Source organism: Carcharhinus amblyrhynchos, chromosome 30 (genome assembly GCF_965287045.1).
Source record: "Carcharhinus amblyrhynchos chromosome 30, sCarAmb.v2.hapA, whole genome shotgun sequence".
Taxonomy (NCBI): domain Eukaryota; kingdom Metazoa; phylum Chordata; class Chondrichthyes; order Carcharhiniformes; family Carcharhinidae; genus Carcharhinus; species Carcharhinus amblyrhynchos.
This window is the reverse complement of record NC_137353.1, coordinates 8,862,564-8,887,263: the sequence shown is the minus strand read 5'-3', so window position 1 is coordinate 8,887,263 and position 24,700 is coordinate 8,862,564. Positions and strand designations below refer to the sequence as shown.

The following is a 24,700-nucleotide window of genomic DNA, read 5'->3' as shown; positions in this document are numbered from 1 at the left end:
GGTTATTATTAGGATAACTGGGTCATCACAGGGAAGAAAAGGAGCAGCTATTTCATACCAGCTTCCTCATATTCAGCATCAAAAGGTTATGAGATCACACAACGCAACGATGTGACACAGTGGTTAGCACTGCTGCCTCATTGCGCCAGGGACCCGGGTTCGATTCCGGCCTTGGGTGACTGGCTGTGTGGAGTTTGCACGTTCTCCCCATAACTGTGTGGGTTGCCTTCAGTTGCTCCAGTTTCCTCCCACAGTCCAAACATGTGCAGGTTAGATGGCTTGGCCATGCTAAATTGCCCCTTAGATGTGTAGGTTTAGAGGGATGAACATGTGGGGTTATGGGAATAGGGACTGGGTGGGATGCTCTGTCAGGGAGTTGGTGCAGGCTCGATGGACTGAATGGCCTCCTTCTACACTGCAGGGATTCTAGAAACATCTCTCCCTCCCTTCAAAATGTAAGTATATCAACATAGGATGACACGCTTGCGCACTGTCAGAGGAGCTGTCCCTAAAATGTTAAATTGTGGACTCCACCTGTTCAGAACCAACAAAAGCAGGAAGCTGCATTCATCCTCCACCATCGCCATTTGTGGGATCTTGCTATGCAATTCCCCCACAGAATTGTGAGAAGGTGCTATTTTTAAGTTTACAATTACATTTACTTTCAATTACATTTATTTATTTTCACCTGTATCCTTTATTGCTTCGATAGCTTTCAGAGCCTAAAAAAAGGAATCACAGAATCCCTACAGTGCAGAAGGAGGCCATTCGGCCCATCAGATCAGCACTGACTCTCCGACAAAAGCATCTTTAGCGGGCCCAATCCCCGCAGCCCCACATATTTACCCCGCTATCACTAAGGGGCAACTTGCCACGGCCAATCCACCTAACCTGCACATCTTTGGACTGTGGGAGGAAACCTGCGCACCTGGAGGAAACCCATGCAGACACAGGGAGAACACACAGAGTCCACATAGACAGTGACCCGAGGCTGGAGTCGAACCCAGATCCATGGCGCTGTGAGACAGCAGTGCTAACCACTGTGCCACGATGGTTAATTATTTGGCAAATGTTTTATTAAAAGCAATACTTTTATTTTCTTTTGCCATATATAATATTGAGAAAAAGACGTGTAGCCTATTGAAAAGCTATAAAGTCATTCTGATGCATTCCAGAATAAAACCAAAATACTGCGGATACGGGAAATCTGAAATGAAAAATAGAAAATTTTGGAGAAACGCAACAGATCTGGCAGCAGCTGTGGAGAGAGAAACAGAGTTAACATTTCGAGTCTGTATTCAGAGCTCGGTAGATGGGTCATACGAACTCAAACCATAAACTGCTGCTTCACTCTCCATGGATGCTGCCAGACTCGCTGGTTTATTTCCCAGCACTTTCCGTTATTATTGATGAGTTCCAGCAAGCTTGTTGTTTCGGATGCAGTGATGGCAAAGCGTGAATTTTTAATCAGAATCTGCACTTTGATTAAAATCCTCTTCGCAATTCCAAGATTCCCAAGTTCAATAGCGACAATGATAGATCATCTGATGGTGACGCATCTCCAACAAAGCACTTTTCGCCCTTCTCAAATAGCTAACTAGTCATTTAACCAGGATAAGCGATGGAATGTTAGCTGCAAAAACTCGGCACTTATGCTTCAGGGCTCTGCAGTAACACAGAGGTAAGGTCACTGTGTCCGGATGGAACATTCCTTTCTCAAAAGGAAGCCATAGGTCTGGAACTGCTCGGATTTCCCAACTTTGATGCCTTGCCTCAGGGCGAAGTGTATCTTCCACCTGACCCTTCTGCACACACCAGCACATGAAAAACCGGTCCATTTCTAAAGCCCTGTTTAGGTTCGATCAGTGCAGCTGAATTCAGAATGGGATCTTGATCTTTTTATTCACTCGTGGGTGTCGCTGGCTGGGCTAGCATTGCCCATCCCTAGTTGCCCTTGGCTTGTTAGGCCATTTCAGAGGGCAGCTGAGAGTCAACCATATTGCTGTGACTCCAGAGTCACATGTAGGCCAGACCAGGTAAGGATGGAGGATTTCCTTCCCTAAAAAAGGACAGTAGCGAACTAGATGGGATTTTCCTGACAATCGACAATGGTTTCATGGTCATCAGTAGATTCTTAATTCCAGAATTTTTTAATTGAATTCAATTTCTATCATCTGCTGGAGCGGGATTCGAACCTGTTCCCCGGAACATTAGGCTCAGATTCTGAATTAATAGTCTAGCAATAATACTACTAGGCCATCGCCTAGCACAGGCACTTATTCCTAACTAGGTTTCCAAATGGGACAGCGCCATGCTGCTCCTCGTATGGGGCAGCACAGTGAGTAGCACTGCTGCCTTACATCTCCAAGGACCTGGGTTCAATCCCCGGCTCGGGTCACTGTCTGTGCGGAGTCTGCACGTTCTCCCCCGTATCTGCTCTGGTTTCCTCCCACAGCCCAAAAGACGCGCTGGTCAGGTGCACTGGCCATGCTAAATTCTCCCTTAGTGTACCTGAACAGGTGCCGGAGTGTGGTGACTCTGGGATTTTCACAGTAACTTCGTTGCAGTGTTAATGTAAGCCTACTTGTGACACTAATAAATGAACTTAAAAAAAACGTATTTGAACTTCACTGTCAAAGTCTGCGACCAAAGTCGCAATGCCTACCCTCTATTCAAACCTTTCTCAACTTTCAGCTCATGGTTGAGTGAGAGAGCAAGAGGGCTGAATGGCCTCTTTCTGCACTGGAGAGATTCTGTAAAAACATTGAAATGATTTAGACTGCCTGTTTCCCTAAGCTCCTGCAAACATTCTTGGGAAAGGTACAGAGATCAGCCTTTGTCATCTCCATCTATAGCTCAGCGAAGAGGAGAGACTCATCTCGGCTTCTGTTGTGATAGCAGGGAGCAACAAGATAACAATCAGCGCTGGAAGAAGATAGATCTATTGCGGCTCCTTCTCCCTTTGACTCACAATCCGTGTTTTCTCCCTGCCTCACGCTCAGAAGTAAATACAGCTCACACATATGTCAAAAGACAGCCGAAAGTAAACTTACACTGCGCGCTCTGCAGGCCTGTGCTTGAGGTGAGCCAACAATCTTGCTGTTCACTTGTCTTTGCTTGTTGAGATGAAAAAGCCACTCCCTCATCTCCTCCTCAGTGGAGCAGTAAATTGTGAATGGATGCAACAGCGGACCTGCGGACAGAGGAAGCCAATGTTTAAATGCACGTCAATCGTAAATCTCCGTAAGCTCCGTAACCGTGAGGTTCTCCAAAAATATGGCACATCGCTAATTCTGGCTTCTTGCACATTCCCAATTTCCACTGCTCAACCATTAGCAGCCACACATTTCGTTATCTAGGCACCGAGCTCCGAAATTCCCTCCCTAAACTTCTCCGCTTCTCTCCTCCTGATCAGCCATGATCAAATGGCAGAGCAGACTCGATGGGCCAAATGGCCTAATTCTGCTCCTATATCTTATGAATACTTCCTCGCCCACAGGCATTGAGAGGGTGACATAACAATCAGTATAGCACAGGATTCCCAAGGAATAAAGCTAATTTCTAGACCGGGGAAGTTGTCAGAATATAAAATATTTAGACCCGGGGAATGATTGGGACAGGGATTATGGCATCTTCTAAAGGGAAAGAAAGGATAAGTATTTGAGTCAGAGAAGACAGAGTTATATAGAGGGAGGAAGGCAATGGGATTAGTTTTGGATTGTTGCAGCAAAGAGCTGGCACAGACATAACGGGCCAAATGGCCTCTTTCTATTCTATAAACCTCTATTGCTGATTTTGTGCCCTCGAGGTACTATTCCAAGGACCATGCCTGTTGTATAACAGCGCTTTATAATCACATTATCTTCTTTGAATATGCTGAAGTTTTGCAATCTCGCCATATTTTGCTTTGTGTCTGCAGCCGATGAAGAATTAATTACTGATCTGCTGCCAAGTTTGCTGGTAAGTTATTGAGCAGATAAAAGGATGCGATCTATCAGTTAATGGATCGCAAGATAGATTACAAAACATACATCTCACCGAGCAGCTCAATCAACAGGAAGGCCAAAGCTCAAGTGGTTTACAACCATCACCTGAACCCTAGCTTGGGATCCCAGTCTCAGATCACTTCCAAGTGTCACGCCCTTTATAGTTAACGTGCCCACCCAGGAGCCATGTTAAAGACATGGAAACATAGAAAGATTAACGGGACAAAAGTTACCCATTGGGCCCATCGTTTGGCTCAAGTGACCTCCTTCTGTGCCCTTGGTCCGTAGCCATGTGGTTCACGGCACCTCAAGTGTATGTCTGGTAGCGTTCTTTTAGGTGTTACGAGGGCTTCTGCCTCTACCATTCTTTAAGGCAGTTGGTTGCAGATTCCCCCACTAACCTCTAAGCATAAAAAATCCTCATCAACACCCTCTAGGGCAGCCTGGTGTCACAGGGATTGCTGCCTCAGTGTCAGAAACCTGATCCGACCTTGGGTGGCTGTATGAACATTCTGTCCATGTCTGCATGGGTTTTCTCGGGTGCTCCAGTATCCTCCCACAGTCCAAAGATGTGCGAGTTAGGTGGTTTCGCCATGCTAAATTGCCCCTTAGTGTCCAAAGATGTGTAGTTAGGTGGAATTAGTGGGGTAACTATATTGGATTATAGGGATAGGGCCTGGGTGGGATGATCTAGTGGAGAGACAGTACAGACTCAATGGGCCAAATGGCTTTCTGCACTGTAGGAATTCAATGATTTTTATCCTTCAACCAATTGTTTTCATCTATGCCTCTTGATTATCGAGCTCTCTACGAATGGAATCAAGTCCTTCCCATCCATTCTATTTAGAAATCTCATCACTTTGCACATCCGCAATTAAATCTCTGCCTGGCCTCTGAAATTAATATAAATATTCTGATCTCATTTGGTGCTATCAATACACCAACAGAAACTCACTGAAAGAGCAAAGATTTTGATGTAAATGTGGAATGTTCATTCACCGATGAGTTCTGTTTAATTACTCAATATGGCACAGTTAGCGCACGTTGTGCATACGATCATTTGTGATAAGGATATTACACCACTGTGGCAGGCTGTTTGGCTGGAGAAATTTGCAGTGATGCTGCTAAAAGACAATTTAATTGCCTCAGTTTTTAAAATTAATTTTGCATTAAACAAAATAACTCCTTCACCGTACGTCAGAGCTGCTCACAGTTTATAATATCCAACCGGAATGTCACTAACCTCGGAGATACTGATTACAGTTTATTTATTAGTGTCACAAATATGCTTACATTAACACTGCAATGAAGTTACAGTGAAAATCCGCTAGTCATCACACTCCGGTGTCTGTTTGGGTAACACTGCGGGAGAATTCAGCATGGCCAATGCACCCTAACCAGCACGTCTTTCAGTCTCTGGGAGGAAACCGGAGCACATGGAGGAAACCCAGGCAGACACGGGGAGAACGTGCAGGTTCCGCACAGACAGTGACCCGAGGCCAGGAATCGAACCCGGGTCCCTAGAGCTGTGAAGCAGCAGCGCTAACCACTGTGCCTTGCAGTGAAACCAACTTATAATGGGCGACTTGGTGGCATAGTGATTAGCACTGCTGCCTCGCAGTGCTCAGTCTGATTCTGGCCTTGGGTCACTGTCTGTATGGAGTTTGCACATTCTCCCCATGTCTGGGTGGGTTTCCTCCGGGTGCTCCAGTTTCCTCCCAGAGTCAAAAGATGTCTGGGTTAGGCTGATGGGCAATTTAGTGTCAGGGGGATTAGCAGGGCAAATTTGTGGTGTTATGGTGATAGGGCATGGGTGGAATTGTTATGCAGACTCAAGGGGCCAAATGGCCTCCTTCTGCATTACAGGAATTCTATGATAACATCCACTGGGAATGTCACTAACATCACCAATGTCAGAAGCTTGGAAGCTCAAAAAACTTTAAGCCTCAAAATAAATGTGACTTTTTCATTTCTCAATTTTTTTAATGCTCTTCACATCACCAATGAAAGCCAAGGCCTCACATTTGTAGTTTTGATGGCAAACTGTGGAATTTGATCACCAAAATCCCACAGGACAAAAATGGATGTTGGCTTCTTGGTCAGTGAGCCAGCACATGGTCCAATCAAAACTTTCTGTGCTAAAATTGAGCAGTTTTTATAAACCTAATTTAAGGTTTTAGAAACTTACAGATTTTGTCAATGAATTGGATTAAAAATTGATTTTGTAAAAAAGAAAATGTCAACTAATGAATGTCTTGTTGGCGGAACGGCTGGTTAGTGATCAGAGCGATGCCAACAGCATGGGTTCAATTTCTGTAACCGGGTGAGGTTATCCATGAAGGCCCCTCCTTCTCAATCATACCCCTCGCCTGAGGTGAGGTGATCCTCAGGTTAGATCACTACCAGTCAGCTCTCCCCCACATTAGGGGAGAACAGCCTATGGTCATCTGGGACTATGGTTAAAAATTGTTGCATTTGTCCAATTAAAGTGAAGTTACTGCCAATACTTTCCAAAAGGCTATGAGGTACAATTTTAAAGCAAAATTCCTCAAAATCCCCAGCAGTTCTTGCAACCAATACATTGTAGGGAACATGATCATCAGTCAGAGAAACATGCTTATCTCAGTAGAGACAAGCAATCTCAGAATCTCTACACAGGTCATAATTGTACAGTTTGTATAGGTGTATGTTTATCCATGTCTCCATCATTAGGCTTGCTTCTGTCTCACAACATCCTCTGTACAGAAAGGGAGGAAATTAGTACAATGCTGGACTGTCGGAGCAGGTCAGAGGCTAGGAATACCTCACCTCCCGACTCTCCAAAGCCTGTCCAAGGTACAAGTCAGGAGTGTGATGGAATACTCTCCACTTGCCGGGATGGGTGCACATCCAACAACACTCAAGAAGCTTGACACCATCCAGGACAAAGCAGCCCACTTGATTGGCATCACATCCACCACCAATGCTCAGTAGCAGCAGTGTGTACTATCTACAAGATGCACTGCGACAATTCACCAAATATCTTTAGACAGCACTTTCCAAACCCACAACCACTTCCATCCAGAAGGACAAGGGCAGCACCACCACCTGCAAGTTTCCCACCAAGCCACTCACAACCCTGACTTGGAAATATATTGCCGTTCCTTCACAGTCACTGGGTCAAAATCCTGGAATTCCTTCCCTAATGGGTCAACCCACAGCACAAGGACTGCAACAATTCAAGAAGGGCAAATAGGGACTGGCAGTAAATGCTGGCTAGCCAGCGACACCCATGCCCCATGAATGAATTTTTAAAAAAATCAGTTGTTTTTAACCAGTTTGTGAATCCAGTGCATTGTTGCTTTACTGGCGTGAGAGACTGAACGGAGTAGGAGAGAAGGGGGAGAGGATGAAGAGGCGGGAAAGGAGGTTGGGACAAAGAAAAGTACAGCACAGGAATAGCGCCTTCAGCCCTCCAAGCCTGTAGTGATCATGCTATCCGCCTAAACTATAATCACATGCATTTACAGAGTCCGTATCCTTTCAGTAAAGTACAAAGATCAAAGTGGGAAAGATAAAGGGGAGAAGATGAGGAGAGAATAGGAAAGGAAAAGAGAAGACAAAGAGCAGAGGGGGGAATGGCTGAGTACAGGAGAGATGAGGGGGAAGGTAGGGAGGGAGAGGGGGAAAAGATGGAGAGAGGGAGGGAAGGGAGATGTGGTGAAGAGGAAAAAGGGAGGAGAAATGAGATAGCAGATGGATAAGTGGAGGGAAGAATGGTGAAAGGAGAGAAATGCTCCGTGAACAGAAATTCAAACAGCGAAAATTCAGAACATCACGGATAAAGAATCCAATTGCTCATTAAACAGAAACCTGGGACATAGATCTTGTGCTAATTGTCAATGAATGACCCTTCAATATTAAAGGATTTTTGGTTGTAACAGGCAATTAAATAGAAATGACATTTTAATCGGATCACTTAGTCCCTAAACTGTTTGCTACATACCTGTGATTCGAAATGAGTGGTTCTGCTCTGAATTCTTGTCCGTATTCTCCATGCTATTTACCATAATCCCTGATAAAGGGAGCATGCCCTGAACACACAGAGGAGAAAGATAGGATTACAAAGCAATGCGTATTACTGTGTTTGTGAATCACCTAATTCATAATTGAAGGTTCTTCCACCATGAAATAACACGATAAGTGCACAAAAGGTTAGCGTGCTTGCTTGAAACTCATTTCTGCATATTTATTAATTTAAGTCACACATGGAGATGTCACGGCCTATTCTATTACATCAGGGCTTGCGTTCAGAATAGAATAGAATCCTTACAGTGCAGAAAGAGGCTATTTGGCCTATTGAGCCTCCACTGACAGCACTTCCATACCATATGCCATACCCCTGTAACCCCACGTATTTACCCTGCTAATCCCCCTGATACTAAGGGCCAATTTCCCATGGCCAATCCACCCAACCTGCACTGTGGGAGCAAATTGGACCACCCGGAGGAAACCCCACGCAGACATGGGGAGAATGTGCAAACTCCACACAGACAGACAGTCACCTGAGGCCAGAATCGAATCTAGGTCCCTGGCGCTGCGAAGCAGCCATGCCACTGTGCCACCCTACCACTCCAAAAGTTGCCCAAAGATGGACTGGGTGGTTTGGGAGGGAAGGGGAAAGGGTTGATTTAAGTCCATTTCAGAGCACATATTGGAAAGTTACACTGTTTGAACTCTGGATTTTAACCTCCATCCAAAAGAGTGAATAAACAGACCAAAAGGCAAACTGTCCCTCGGTATAAGCAGCCAGTATGCACTGAGTGTGTTGAACTGGGAGATCTTCTCCCTCTTGCTCTAACACCAGGAAATTCAAGAGGAGGCTGGATAAACATTTGGAAGAGGGAGCAACTGAGGGGTAATGGCATTTCCTAGAACGCCTACAGTAAAGAAGGAGGCCATTCGGTCCATCAATTCTTTGACAGAGTATCTTACCCAGGCCCATCATCCCACCCTACCCCATCGCTACTCCCTCTGGCTTACACATCTTGGGAAACTAAGGGGCAATTTAGCACAGCCAATCCACCTAAGCTGCACATCTTTGGAGTGTGGGAGGAAACTGAAGTACCTGGGGGAAACCCACATAGACATGGGGAGAACGTGCAGACTTCACACAGATGGACAGTCACCCAAGGCTGGAATCGAATCTGGGTCCCTAGTGTTGTGAGGCAGCAGCGGTTGCCACTGTGTCGCTCCATATATTTTTTGGACGTTGGGATGAGTTGAATGAGTCACAATGAGGCGCCTGCCTCTCTGAATTCTGGGAATGACAACTCACTCAATCTAATGGATGCACAGAAATTGAAACCCAGTGGGAAATTGACTATTCATTTCCTAATCCTGTGCAAACATTCTTCAATGCTCACAGGATGGGATCAAACAAAAAGAAAGTGCTGGAAAAACTCAGCAGGTCTGGCAGCCTCTGTGGAGAGAGATAATGGGCAGGATTGTCCGACTGCTCTTGCCCCGGTGCTGGAAAATCCCACCCTAAGTCAACAGACATTTGCATGATCCGTGTCCCGCCCGCTACGATTCCTGTGGCGGGCAGGATGGGAAAATTTCACCCAATGTTTTTTGTAACACATGACTCTTCTTCAAAGCTGTGTACAGGTCCATGCAGGTTGATGAGTTCAAGTTCAAGTTACCTGATAAGTGAAGCCACAGACATCCTCAGAGAGAATAAGGAGGTGGTTCTGGAATAACGCCAAACATCTCTCATTGATATCCTACAACAAGAGACACAGGTTTCTTTACTAGGAGGACTCCGATAAGATTGTATTAGACTTTAAGCAGTGAGTAAATATTGATACACACAACTGACTATTGTTTGATTCTCCCTTTTTAAACAGAAATTGAGACAAGGGCCAGAATTTTACTGCCACGCCTGGGTGCAGCTCACAGAATGGAATCCTCCATTGGCCTCAGGCAGGATTTTACAAGCACAGAAACCTCAGTCCAAAGGTTTGGTTATGTGCATTGGCCATGCTAAATTCTCCCTCAATAAACCTGAACCGGCACCAGAGTGTGGCAACCAGGGAATTTTCAGAGTGACTTCATTGCGGTGTTATTGTAAGCCTACTTGTGACATTAATAATATAACAACATGTTAAAAAATTAAAATTAAACCCAAGGAGCCAATTTAGTGCCCGTTTGCTTACCATCTCCAATGCAAGTATTTAATAGAACCCCTACAGCGCAGAAGGAGGCCATTGGCCCATCAAGTCTGTACTGACCACAATCCCACCCAGGCCCTATTCTTGTAACTCACACATTTACCCTGCTAGTCTCCCTAACACTAAGGATCATTTAGCATGGCCTATCAACCTAACCGTTGGACTGTGGGGGGAAACTGGAGCAATCAGAAGAAACTCACGCGGACACAGGGAGAACATGCAAACTCCACACAGACCCAAGGCCAGAACTGAATCTGGGGCCCTGGCACTGTGAGGCAGCAGTGCTAACTACTGTGTCACCGTGCCACCCTTCCTTAGTCTTATATCCTTCCTTCATCTTGTATCCCTAGTCCTAGTCCCAGATCCTCCCTTCGTCCTGTAACATACATGTCTGAACTTGAATTCCTTACCTTGTAGGGTTGACGGCAGACTTTAACCCTGGAGCAATGAATCATTTTCCCAAGGTCTTCCAGATCCAACCCGCTTTCATTCCATTCCATGATGGGGTCATTGCGTAACCTCATTTCCATCTCCGCTTTGTCATTTGGCTTTGCTTCCTATTTGAAATAGATAAACGTGTTGTGATTTATCATGCAACGGCAATGGAAATCAATCACAGACTGAGGGAATATTTTAACCCCCAACTATGGGGGAGGGGGTGGGATATTAAAATGTTTAAAATAAAAACTGAAACTGAACACAAGCCGTGTCTAACCTCTCCACGGACCGTTTTAACTGAGTTACATGGGAGTGTGAGGTGATTCACTTTGGTAAGAATAACAGGAGTACAGAATATAGAGCTAATGGAAGGACTCTTAGTAGTGTTGACGAGCAAAGAGGTCTCGGGGTACATGTGCATAGCTCCCTGAAAGTTGGCACCCAGGTTGATAAGGTTGTTAAGAAGGCGTACGGTGTGTTAGCTTTTATTGGGAGAGGGATTGAATTTCGGAGCCGTGAGGTCATGTTACAACAGTACAAAACTCTGGTGCGGCCGCACTTGGAGTATTGTGTACAGTTCTGGTCGCCGCGTTATAAGAAAGATGTGGAGGCATTGGAAAGGGTGCAGAGCAGGTTTACCAGGATGTTGCCTGGTACGGTGGGAAAGTCCTACGAGGAAAGGCTGAGGGACTTGAGGTTATTTTCATTGGAGAGAAGAAGGTTACGAGGTGACCTGATTGAGGCACACAAGATGATCAAAGGATTGGATAGGGTGGACAGTGAGAGCCTTTTACCTCGGATGGTGATGGCTAACACAAGGGGACGTAGCTTTAAATTAAGGGGTGGTAATTATAGGACGGATGTCAGAGGTAGGTTCTTTACTCAGAAGGAAGTAAGGTCGTGGAATGCCCTGCCTGCAGCAGTTGTGGACTCGCCAACTTTAAGGGCATTCAAATGGTCAGTGGATAGGCATATGGATAACATTGGAATAGTTCAGGTTAGAGGGTCATTAGATTGGTTCCACTGGTCGGCGCAACATCAAAGGCTGAAGGGCCTGTACTGCGCTGTAATGTTCTATGAGTGCGACACATTTAAATATTCTAATGAGGCTACAGGCCTCATGTAGTTCCTGCATTTTAGGTTTAATCCATGTTTTCTGAGTTCCTGGAAACCTGGCAGCTAAAGGGAAGTGAAGACTGCTGGTCCCAGAAGGTAAATTCCAGCATAGCTTGTGGACCAGGAGGAGGTGGAGTGCTTCCCCTCAAGTTTCCTTGGAAACCACACCCCTGTCCCCAAACCCTTTGTGATTGGAGCAATTCGCTTCCTTCCCAGCCGAGGTGACTGCACCCCCCTCACCTTTTAGGCACTCTCACCCCCAACCACATCCTTTCCAGTCTTCCACTGGCCCCCCCAAATCTCTCTCCCCCATCCATCGTCTCAATTCTCCCTGGTCTCCAACCCTCACCCCACCCTTTTTGATTTCCCACCAGACCTTGATCTCTTCGTCTCTCCTTACCACAGCCCCATCTGACCACCAATTCACTCCCCTCCCCTGCCCCTCACCCTGGTGGAGTCCAACACCCCCTCCACCACCCCACACAAGGCCCACAGACAGAGCTCACCACCTATCACCTGTATCTCCCACACTGTGAACTGCCCTTGATGAATCAAAAACTGCAGCATTTGTTCACAGAATCATATAATCCCAACAGCGCAGAAGGAGACCATTCAGCCCATCCAGTCCGCACTGACTGTCCGACAGAGTATCTTACACAGGCCCTATCCCCGTAATCCACACACTTGCCCAGCTAATTCCCCTCAACCTACACATCTAGGGACACTTGAGGACAATTTAGCACGGCCAATCCACCTAACCTGCATGTCTTTTAGACTGTGACGGGAAACTGGGGCACCCGGAGGAAACCACGCAGACATGGGAAGGACGTGCAGACTCCGTACAGACAGTGAACCAAGCTGGGAATCGAGCCCGGGTCCCTGGCGCTGTGAAGCAGCAATGCTAGCCACTGTGCCACCCTCCCTTAGACTTACGGCCTGTTTTTTGGTTTAAGTCATGCTATACAATATTGGTAACTTCTCAGCCTTTTGGCTAAGATCAAGTGTAGTATCGACATGCTGTGCTTGGTTGAAGTCATTAGATTACATTTTAGCTTCATTTGAAGCAATTTTTAAAAGCGGCATCTAGACCTTTTGGCTAAGATGCAAATGAGATCAAACCTTGCAGGAGATGCAATGTCTATCCAATCAGCTTGCATTATGTTGATCAAGTCCAAGACAGGAGGTGAGAACTCTTGTCTTGTCAGCTTGGATTGGGAATGTCTCAACTTGTTGAGAATCTCAATTGGATTTCATTTGATTGAATTAGAATAAGAGCAAAAAAAAATTAGTAACTCACACATTAGTGTGATGTGCCAAACTGGTTTGTTTGTTATCTTAAACCAGAATAAAAGGATTAGCATCTCAGTTTAAAAAAAAGATGCAGGAATTCCATTCAAGCAGCCTAAAGGATTTGACATTGATACAACAGAGCCCAATTACTTAACAAAAACTGCTAAAGACATTTCTCAAACTGCACTGTTCAAGGTAGAAGAGGCACGCAACACACAGTGGTTAGCACTGCTGTCTCGCAGCACCACGTACCCGGGTTCAATTCCCGGTTTGGGTCACTGCCTGTGCCGAGTTTGCACGTTCTCCCCATGTCTGCGTGGGTTTCCTCCGGGTGCTCCGGTTTTCTCCCACAGTCCAAAAGACATGCTGGTTAGGTGCATTGGCTGTGCTAAATTGTCTTTCAGCATACCCGAACAGGCGCCAGAGTGTGGCACAGAGGGGATTTTCACAGTAGCTCCATTGCAGTGTTAATGTAAGCCTACTTGGACACTAATAAACCTTAAACATTTAGTTATCAAAAAAAATTGTTCACTAATAAACCTTAAACATTTAGTTACCAAAAAAATATTGTTCACTTATTATTAGTGGAGATTCTGACTTCCAGAAATAGAGAGATGAGTGTGAAACATTAGCAATCTATTAAATTGAGTTTATTATTGTCAAAAGTAGACTTACATTAATATTGCAATAAAGTTACTGTGAAAATCCCCTACTTGCCACACTCAGGTGTCTGTTTGGGCACTCAGAGGGAGAATTTAACATGGTCAATGCACCTAACCAGCACCATGTTTGGACTGTGGGAGGAAACCAGAGCACCCAGAGGAAACCCACACAGACACAGGGAGACCCACATGGACAGTGACCCAAGCCAGGAATCGAACCTGATCCCTCATGCTGTGAGGCAGCAGTGCTAACCACTGTGCCGCCCAACTGAGCTGGTGCTGGTGTGGTAGGAACGTTTAGGAACAATACAAAGGGTGTTCGACAAAACTGTTTGGTTCTAAACCCATCGGGCGCCACCCAGGTGTATTTCCTGCTGCAATGGGTTCTGGGTGAGCTGAACCATTGCCGAAGCCAAGTGTGCGTCCGGAGAGTTTTCACAAAAACGGAGCTGACTTCCTCTCCCACACGGACCTTTGGCCACAAGCTCCAGAGGCCTGGGCCACGCACTGTTGGAGTTAAAACAACGCACTACAATTGCTGGAAGTTTGAATGAAAGTAGAGTTGAGACTTGTATTGCTACACCGTCTTTCGCAATCTCAGCATTCCCCGCGGCTCTTTCCAGCTGGGTGCTTCTTGAAGTGTTGTAAGAGAGGAAATGTGTCAGCTAACATGTGCACAGCAAGATCCCACACACAGCAATAGGACAAATGGCCCAACAACTGCATTCTAACAGTAGGGGCTGTGCATGAATGTGGCCCAATCCATCACTCAAACCAGCCTCCCATCCATAGACTCTGTCTACACTTCCTGCTGCCTTAGATTAGCAGCCAGCATAATTGAGGACTCCACGCACTCTGGACATTCTCTCTTCCGCCTTCTTCCATCAGGAAAAAGACGCAAAAAAATACAAAAGGGGATTTTCACAGTAACTTCATTGCCATGTGAATGTAAGCCGACTTGTGACTAATAAATAATCTTTAAAGTCTGAGGTCACGTACAACTGACTCAACAGCAGCTTCTTCCCTGCTGACATCAGACTTTTGAATGGACCTACCCCGCACTAAGTTGATCTTTCTTTATACCCTAGCTATGACTGTAACGTTACGTTCTGCACCCTCTCCTTTCCTTCTCGATCAGTGTGCGTTGTCTGTTTGGCGTGCAAAAAAAAAGCAATACTTTTTACAGTACACTAATACATGCGATGATAATAAATCAAATGAAAGATGTGAGGAAGTTTTTTTTATTACAGAGAATGATAGGCACCTGGAATTTGCTGCTGGGATAGTGGGTGGTGGCAGATTGGAGTGTTTTGATAAGGTCATGAATATGCAAGGAATAGAGGGATAGAGACCATGGGCAGGCAGAGGATTAGTTTAATTTAGCATCATGTTTGACACAATATTGTGGGCCAAAGGGCCTGTTCCTGTCCTGTACTGTTCCATATGCGTACCTGAAATGTCATAACTTGTCATTTCTCTTTAAGGTTATACACAGCCAGCCATTGGTGCTTGGCAACATGGGGCAAGATTCTAGTGCATATTTATTTTTAAAATGTATTTTACTTCCTTACACACATCCTCTTCCTAAATCTCTCCAAGTTGTTAATAGCAAACCTGACTGCCAGCAGTTACACAAGAATAAGGACGTCTTGCAATATCCCTCAATATTAATTGCCTTTATATCTCGTGTCTTTGATGTGGCTGGGGCCTGTCAGTACATCCCCGAGGCAGGATGATTGAGAACTTGGTCTAAACTAGCAGAGAGGCAATGGGATACAATAACCACCTGTAGCACAAGCACACCTCTGCAGTCTATCAGTCAAATCTTAAAGGATCACATTGCATCACACTGACAGATAGTATGGATGGCTACAGTGGGAGTCACTTGGCTCAGTGGGTAGCAAACTTAGCTCTGGGACAGAGGTTTGTGGGGTTCAAGTGTCACTTCAGTTAGGTGTACGCACAGGCTAACTTTTCACTGCTGTACTTGAAGGCATGCTGAGCTGGGAGAGGTGCCTCCTTGCGAACAAGGCCCCTTGATACTATTCTAAAGAGGGGAAGTGAGTTCGCCCCGGTGTGACGGGCAAACAACATCACTGAAGCTGAACTATTTCAGAATTATCACACTGCTGTCTGTGGGATCTTGCTGTGCACAAACTGGTTGCCCTGGGTTTCACATTCCACCAGCGGTTACTCTTCAAAGAGAGTGTTTCCTGTCTCCTTCAGCTAAATCTCCGTTCGCTGCAGTGGGACCAGTGAATCCCGCCAGAGTTAACAACCCAGTGCGTCTCCCACTCCAAGTGTTATACCTGGAGTTGTGGGGGGTTCAGTCGGAGAACTGAGTAACACGAGGAAAATTGATCGATTTAGAAATCAGTCTCGCTGACTCTGGTCCACAAAATGACAGTAAAAAGGCTCAGCAAATCAGAATGGCTAGCGTGCAGAAGGAGACCATTCAGCCCATCGAGCCTGCACTAACAATACTCCCACCCGCGCCTTATCTCCACAACGCCAGGTATTTACACTCCTAACACCCACTGACACTAAGGGGCAATTTAGCATGGCCAATCCACCTAACCCGCACATCTTTGGACTGTGGGAGGAAACAAAGCACCCAGAGGAAACCCACGCAGACATGGGGAGAACGTGCAAAGACAGCGACCCAAGCCGGGAATCGAACTCAGGTCCCTGGTGCTGTGAAGCAGCAGTGTCAACCACTGTGCCACAGTACCATCCAAATTATTCCAAATCTCCTTGCTTCTGACATTTTTCAATCCAGTGAAATAATCATCGCTCTATTTCAATTTCTATAAGCATTGATTCCAAATTTAGTCTGGTCATTTTTAACTCCAAGGAAATTTAAAGTTTACTTATTATTGTCACAAGTCAGCTTACAGCAATGAAGTTACTGTGAAAATCCCCTAGTCGTCACACTCTGGTGTCTGTTTGGGTACACCAAGGGAGAATTAGCATGGCCACTGCACCTAACCAGCACATCTTTTGGACTGTGGGTGGCACAGTGTTTGGCACTGTTGCCTCAGAGCATCAGGGACCCCGGTTTGATTCCCGGCTTGGGTCACTGTCTGAATGGAGTCTGCACATTCTCCCTGTATCTGCGTGGGTTTCCTCTGGGTGCTCTGGTTTCCTCCCACAGTCCAATGATGTGTGGGCTAGGTGCATTGACCATGCTAAATTGCCCTTTGGTGTCCTGGGATGTGTAGGTTAGAGGGTTTAACGGGGTAAGTATGTGGGGTTACAGAGATAGGGTCTAGGTGGGATTGTTGTTAGTGCAGACTTGATGGGCCGAGTGGCCTTCTTCTGCACTGTAGGGATTCTATGGTTTTTATGAATATTGGTATCATTGCCAGTTGCTGTATTCAGGTGGATGGTTGAGATACAGATACAGCTTGGGACTCTGAAGGAGAGATATAATGCAGAGAGAATAAGGGACACAGCCGGCACTGCAATAACTCAGGAAATTACACCATCTATCGCCTGGTAAAACCTGAGCTTCTACAGCAAGAACAAACGGTGGTTGCACTAATAGAAACACGGTGGACCTATGAAGGATGAGCTGTTCCTCAGTGAAACTGTATATCAGGGAGCAGGCATAGCCTCAGGAACACTCTGATATCACTCCCTGGCTGGCTTGTTTCCAGTGAGACTGTTGTGGGTGTATTCCATTACCAAGTATCCCACTTAATGCTCACATTTTTATATACATAAATGATAATCCATCCTTTCATTAAATTGTCTCGAAGCACTTATTACAATGAATTATTTCAGAGTGCAGTGCTGCAGGATAGGTGCAGGAGTCAGCAAGTCAGAAGCAGAAATGAACGATCAGTTCATTAACCTCTAGCCAGTGGTTGATGAGGGGTGCGTGTTGGCCAGGTCACCCAGGAGAATGATACAGCACACAGGTAGGCCATTTGGCCCATCATGCCTGCGCTGGCTCTTTCAAAGAGCTATCTAATTGGTCCAATGTCCCCACCAAATCCTGATGTGGGTTCAAATTTTCACTTCTACAAGTGGCTACACTTCAAAAGGCCATAAGACATTGGAGCAGAATTAAACCACTTAGCCCATCGAGTCTGCTTCGCCATTCAATCATGGCTGATATTTTTCTCATCCCCATTCTCCTGCCTTTTCCCCATAACCCCTGACCTCTTTATTAATCGAGAATGTATCTATCTCTGTCTTAAAGACACTCAATGACCTGGCCTCCACAGCCTGCTGCAGCAAAGAGTTCCACAGATTCACCACTCCCCGGCTGAAGAAATTCCTCCTCATCTCTGTTTTGAAGGATCATCCCTCTAACCTGAGGTTGTGCCCTCTGGTTCTAGTCTTTCCTACTAGTGGAAACATCCTTTCCGCTCTATCCAGGCCTCGCAGTATCCTGTAAGTTTCAACAAAATCCCCCCTCATCCTTCTAAACTCCAAGGAGTACAGACCCAGAGTCCTCAACCATTCCTCACGTGACAAGCTCTTCATTCCAGACACAAAATTGGTTGTGGAAATGTTCTGAAGTCACAAAAGGTGCTGTAGAAATGCAAGCCTTTTTACTGGCAGCTTGTTGTTAATGAATGGATGAAGTGCAGTCAATGTCACACAGCAGGAGGGGGCAGGGCCTTGTTATACAGCAGTGTTATAATCTAGTGTCGCAGACATTTTAAATTCATGTGTTATGATTTTTAAACATTCGAGCGATCGGCAGCTTACCTTCACTGGACATGTTTCTGCCTGTGGTGTGACATCAATTTGATCTACCACTGGCTCCTTCCTCAGCTCGGTATAAACATCTGGCTGTTCTGGTTCCCTGACAGAGAGACAATAATCAAATTACATTTGTTTCTGGATGGATTATTATGCTGTTACACATTCCAGAACATCCTTAACATTAGGAACCATTAATGAAGCGGGAGCTGTGCTACAAGATATTGCAGCTCTGACAAAGGGTCATCCAGACTGGAAACATTGGCTCTATTCTCTCTCCACAGACGCTGTCAGACCTGCAGAGATTTTCCAGCATTTTTCTGTTTTGTTTCAGATTCCAACATCCACAGTCTTTTGTGTTTATTTTGCTACAAGATATTGATCTGACCAACAATCCTGTGGCAATTTAACACAGGAATTTGTTTGTAGTGTGTGCTAATTAGGGTAAGGGATCTGTGTGCTGGTGAATAGATGCAAAGTAAAGTCTCCGCCAAAGGCGCAGTACACCTTCCACTGTTTGCTAAACTTGAAAAAGTCCACGCAAGTTTTAAACCAGGAAATATTCCCAAAGGTGTCCAGGTCAGAACTCCTTACTGTTTCAATGGGATACCTTTTCCTCCTTCATACATCAACCCCATCACTGGTTGTCCAATGACAACATGACAAGTGCTGGAAAATGGGACTAGCATGACTTGACAATCGTAGAATCCTACAGTGCAGAAGGAGGCCATTCAGCCCATCGAGTCTGCACCAACAACAATCCCACCCAGGTCCTATCTCCACTGATATCTCTCTCATTCCCATTCTTCTGCCTTTTCCCTATAACCCCGATCCCTTTATTAATCAAGAACCTATCCATCTCTGTCTTAAAGACACTTAATGATGAAGAAGCAGCTCCCCGACAGCTTATAATTCCAAATAAACATGTTGGATTTTAACCTGTGTTGTAAGACTTCTTACTATTCCCGTAACCACATATATTTGCCATGCTAGTCCTGCTGACAGTAAGGGGCAATTTAGCATGGCCAATCCACCCAACCCACACATCTTTGGCCTGTGGAAGGAAACCAGAGCACCCAGAGGAAACTCACACAGACACACACTATGCCAACATGGTAGTGCTAATCTGTCAGTGTTAAGCTGTGCCAGGTGGCAGTGCCAGGGATGTACCTCAGTGAGTGCCTCATGGGGGAGGAAATGAGGGCACATTAATTTGTGGTGATGGATGGGCGAGGAGTAGGCCTGGAAGATGAAGATGCCAGCGATGGCTGTTTGGGTGGAGGGGAAAGGAACCAACTGCATCGCGCTCCACTCTGCTTTTGTGGCAGAGTGTAGTAAGATTGGAGGGAAAACTGACCAGTTTCTCTAGAAAGAAGCACCCTGCTTTTCCTCACCAGAACTAACACTGCCAATCATGGTAAGATTTTTCCCCAATGTCTAAATGCTTCTGCTGGATATTCTGCCACAATCATTGCAACACCTGAGGTGTGAGCGCTTGAGGAAAATATAGGGTTGAGCATCATATTTGTGGTTGAATGGTAAATTCTGCCTGTCACATCCACGAACAAGAAAACTTTAAACAAGAACTAAGATGAGATTCTTTGTTACACAATAAATGAAAGCTGATTAATTAAGAGTGTTATAATTGAACATGCACTAACTACTCTGTAAACACACATCCGTGCACCTTCTTTCATTATAGCAGGGTGGCACAGTGAATAGCACTGCTGCCTCAAAGCGCCAGGGACCTGGGTTCGATTTCCAGCTTGGGCCACTGTCTGTGTGGACACTGTCTGTGTGGACACTGTCTGTGTGGACACTGTCTGTGTCAGGGCGGGTTTCCTCCAGTTTCCTCCCACAGTCTGAAAGATGTGCTGGTTAGAGAGCATTGGCCATACTAAATTCTTCCTCAGTGTATCCAAACAGGTGATGGAGTGTGGCAACTGGGGGATTTTCACAGTAACTTAATTGCAGTGTGCCTACCTGTGACACTAACAAAATAACATTTTAAAAAATTAACATTAAACCCCTCACCTCAGGAACCAATCTGGTGCCCATTTGCTTATCATTGCCAACGCAAGTGTACCCTTCCTTGGTCTTGAAAAACACAACTCGAATCTTAGAATTCCTTACCTTGCAGGGTTGACAGAAGATTTTAACCCTGGAACAGTGAATCATTTTCCCGAGGTCTTCCAGATTCATCCCACTTAAATTCCATTTCATTTAATATAAGCCTACTTTTGACATTAATAAGTAAACTACACACTTTGTCTCTCCCACTGCAGTCTGTAGAAGGGACAATGTTCCTCAGTGTCTCAAAAAGTAAACCTCACTCTCTGAGCTTCACAAACCTCTCAGAAGAGGAAATGTCATTGAAAAGTCTAATTGATCGGGGGGAGATTTTGTCAGGTTTGAGTTCTTTCGGCAATGCGTTGGTTAATGGGTTCAGCAAAATTCCTTTGTGTATTTTCACACACTTAATAAATGGGGCGGACAGCAAATTATCTAGAGTGTGCTACTTGGGGGATTCTGCACCTCATGGTTGTGGTTCAGTCCGACAGGAATTCAGACTAATACTCAGGTTCACATATCAATCACCCAGCCTGTGCTGCTGGGGTTTATCTGGATCTGTGATTAAGTTACAGCCTTGTCACTCACTCCCATTCATGTACAAGTTTGCACGTTCCACGCTGAGTTTGGAATGAACTTTCCGCCAGCGTCTTATTTTGAACCCCCCCGAGTGACAGCTTTTGCTGCCTAATTATAGAAAGAAGTTAGAACCCTGAGCAGTCCAAAACTTTTAACCTGTGTTAACAACTGCCCGCCGCCCTGAAGGAAGCATTCTGGTGTTGTCTGAAGAACATTTTTTTTTAAAAAAGGGTGTGTTAATAATGTCCAGTTCCAGGAGTTTTGTGTGTATTTTGCTGGATACAGCTCGGGACATTCTCAGCACAATCTCTGCCAGTTGGGCTGCAGTTAAAATAATTTGCCACTGTTACTAGATTTTAAGTCCACGTACCATTTATACCTCGATGCTCCTGAGCGATTCTTCCGCGGGCGATGCCTCCTCCTGGGGATACAAGAGATATTATTGCCCATTCTTCCTGGCTGGATCTCTCCCAGTCGAACCTCCACTCCCCAGTGTCAAAGCCAAACTGGGAGCGGTGAGCTGGCGGCTTGCTCACACACTGGAGTGAGTGCTCATCTCTTCTCCCGGTTTCCGGCTTTAAGTGAATGACTCCAGTGGGTGGGGACTCGGAGGAGTCAAACCTGACAGGTGGGGCAGAGGTCTTATTCTTTTTCCCCCTAGATAAAGCGTACACAGCTCCAGGCAGGTGGGGGTCACTGTCTGCCCCTCTACCAGGGCTATATTCGCGGCTGGGTGTCCCTGGAAAGGGAGAGTGTTTCACCCATGCCCTCTGGGCACCACAGGGACTGGGGTGTATCATTGACCCATTTTAATTTGATGTTTTAAATTTCCTTTCTGCTTTTGTTTTTTTTTGTTTCAGGCTGTTCCCCTCCCTTAAGAGAGCTGCCCCCTTTTGTTTGAGTTGTCCTTATTAAGTTAGTTTGATTTTGTTTATTTGGTTCCACACGAAAAGATATCCCAGATAAAACCACAGCGCCACAATGCAGGTGAACGAACTCTGCAGGGTCGTTCTCTGGTGAGAAGATTTTGTGTGTGTATTATGGCTGGCTTGATTGTACAAGCCTGCTGTGTGTGAAATCCCTCCTCTGTACCAGAAAGCATGTTTATAATCGAATTGGCTTGTTTATTTTAGCTACTTAGGAGTGCATTACCTCCCAGCTATTAGTTCTGCTGAAAAATACTCGTCAGTATCAAATGACGTTAATTGCTTTATAGCCACCATGTGGGTACATGTCAGGGCCTATCGTTTCATCAGGCACTATTGTTAGTGTGTGGCTTAGCTGATAACGAGATGGAAGGTGGCCTGGCCACTCTAGCCCACCAGCCCTGTGGGTGATGAAGACTCACTCATTTACCACACATCTCCCAGCTACTTCCTGAGAGAGGAGCAAACCAGTTTAGCAAATGATACATAGATTGGGAAACTCCTCTCTGGCTCAGAACTCTGCAGAAATGAAGCTATTGCCTCTCTAACCGGAAATGCCCTCCTGTCCGAGAAACCTGTCAAGGTCCATATAGGGCTGCAGTGCCTCCAATTTCACCACCTGTCTCAGCAATTTACTCTGTTGATTTGATTTGACTTATTGCCACATGTATTGGGATACAGTGAAAATTTATTAGTGTCGCAAGTAGGCGTACATTGCAATGAAGTTACTGTGAAAATCCCCTCTTTGCCACACTCCAGCACCTGTTCAGGTACATTGAGGAAACATTTAGCACAGCCAATGCACCTAACCAGCACATCTTTTGGAGGAAGCCAGAACATCTGGAGGAAACCCATGCAGATACAGGGAGAACATGCAAACTCCACACAGGCAGTGACCAAAGCCAGGAATTGAACCCACGTCCCTGGTGCTGTGAGGCAGCAGTGCTAACCACTGTGCCACTGTGCCACCCCTAGTATTGTTTCTTGCACACTATACAGACAAAACATATCATTCATAAAGTACATAAGGGAGAAGGAAAGGAGAGTGCTAATCAGAAGTGTAATGACAGCAGGGAAGAAGCTGCTCTTGAGTCAATTGGTACATGGTCTCACATCTCTGTGTCTTTATCCCGATGGAAGAAGCTGGAGGACAGTATGTCCGTGATATGTGGTGTCCTTAATTATAGTGGCTGCACTTCCGAGGCAGCAAGAAGTGTAGACAGAGTCAGTGGGTGGGAAGATGGTTTGTGTGATGGATTGGGCTACGTTCATGACCCTGTGTAGTTTCTTGTGGTCTTAGGCAGAGCAGGAGCCATACCAAGCTGTGATATGACCCGAAAGAATGTTTTCTGTGGTGCATCTGTAAAAGTTGGTGAGAGTCATAGTGGACGTACCAAACTCTTTAGTCTTCTGAGGAAGTAGAGGCATTGATGGGCTTTCTTAACTATAATGTCGGCGGGGGCCCTCAGGTGCTTTTGGGGAATGCTGATTCTCCATAATAGATACTTCCTGACATATAGATTAACTCTTTAGGTGAGATTTCACCACCCCCTCCCCCCCCACCACGTGTTTTCTGGCAACGGAGGCAGCTCGCTATTGGCTGGTAGGGGGAATCTTTCAGTCCCGCCAATTTCAAATATTGTTTTATATTGTTTGCCAGTGTCACCACTGGGGGTGGGGGGAGGGCAGCAGTGCAGTAGAGGTGGGGGGGTCACCATTCATCAGAAGATTTACCCCCCCCCCACCCCACTCCAGTGGGAATTTCAGCACTCTGTCTACAGTTTTGATAGGCATGGCTCCAATCCTACCATCCTTATCCATGTAAAGTAACTTCCTCAGCGATGGGGCACTCAGCACAGCAGTGCAAATGATGAGGCTGAAACATTCGCAGCAATCTACAGCCAGGCATGCCACGGTGGATGATCCGTCTCGGCCTCCTCCAGTTGTCCCCACCATCGCAGATGCCAATCTTCAGCCAATTCAATTCACTCCACATGATATCTAGAAATAGTTGAAGGGATAGCCAGATGCCGGAAAGACTATGGACCCTGATAATATTCCAGCAAAGATACCGAAGCCTTGTGCTCCAGAACATGGCATGACCCTACCCAAGCTATTCCAGTCGAGCTATAACATTGGCATCAACCCAGCAATGAGGAAAATTGCCCACGTAAGTCCTATTCACAAAAAGCAGGGCAAATCCAACCCAGCCAATCACCGTCCCATCAGTCTACTCTCCATCATTAGCAAAGTGGCGGAAGGCTATTCCCCATTTGCCTGGATGGCAGCAGCTCCAACAACACTCAAGATGCTTGACACCGTTCTGGACAAAGCAGCCCACTTGATTGGCACACAGTGGCAGCAGTGTGTACCATCTACAAGATGCATTTCAGCAATTCACCAAGGCTCCTGTGACATCATCCATGATCCTATTGGATGGTGGTGCAGGCTCGAAGGGCCGAATGGTCTACACTGGCATCTATTTTCTATGTTTCCATATTTCTAAACCCGAGACCTCTGCCCCCCAGAAGGACATGGGCAGCGGATGTCAAGAAACACCACCACCAGGATCCCCTCCTGGTGGAAGTTGCACAGTGGCACAGTGTGAGCACAGTTGCCTTATAGCGCCAGGGACCCGGGTTTGATTCCCGGCTTGGGTCACTGTCTGTGAGGAGCCTACACGTTCTCTCTATGTCTGCGTGGGT

The 24,700-nt window shown here is 45.9% G+C and overlaps 1 protein-coding gene and 1 pseudogene across 1 annotated transcript in view; one reads left to right on the top strand and one right to left on the bottom strand.

The window, feature by feature from the left end:
• The window catches only part of plekhn1 (pleckstrin homology domain containing, family N member 1), a 51,318-nt gene extending 29,698 nt beyond the window's left edge, over positions 1-21,620 (bottom strand). The window contains exons 1-6 of the mRNA XM_080215077.1: positions 21,440-21,620; positions 18,427-18,523; positions 10,609-10,755; positions 9,671-9,751; positions 7,972-8,059; positions 3,054-3,193 (exon numbers count right to left, since the gene is read on the bottom strand). Of these exons, the coding sequence (XP_080071203.1) occupies positions 3,054-3,193; positions 7,972-8,059; positions 9,671-9,751; positions 10,609-10,755; positions 18,427-18,523; positions 21,440-21,519 (633 nt within the window). The 5' untranslated portion in view covers positions 21,520-21,620. The remainder of the gene's footprint in view (positions 1-3,053; positions 3,194-7,971; positions 8,060-9,670; positions 9,752-10,608; positions 10,756-18,426; positions 18,524-21,439) is intronic.
• LOC145360342 (U2 spliceosomal RNA) lies at positions 12,724-12,888 on the top strand (annotated as a pseudogene).
• Positions 21,621-24,700: the final 3,080 nt, after the last annotated feature.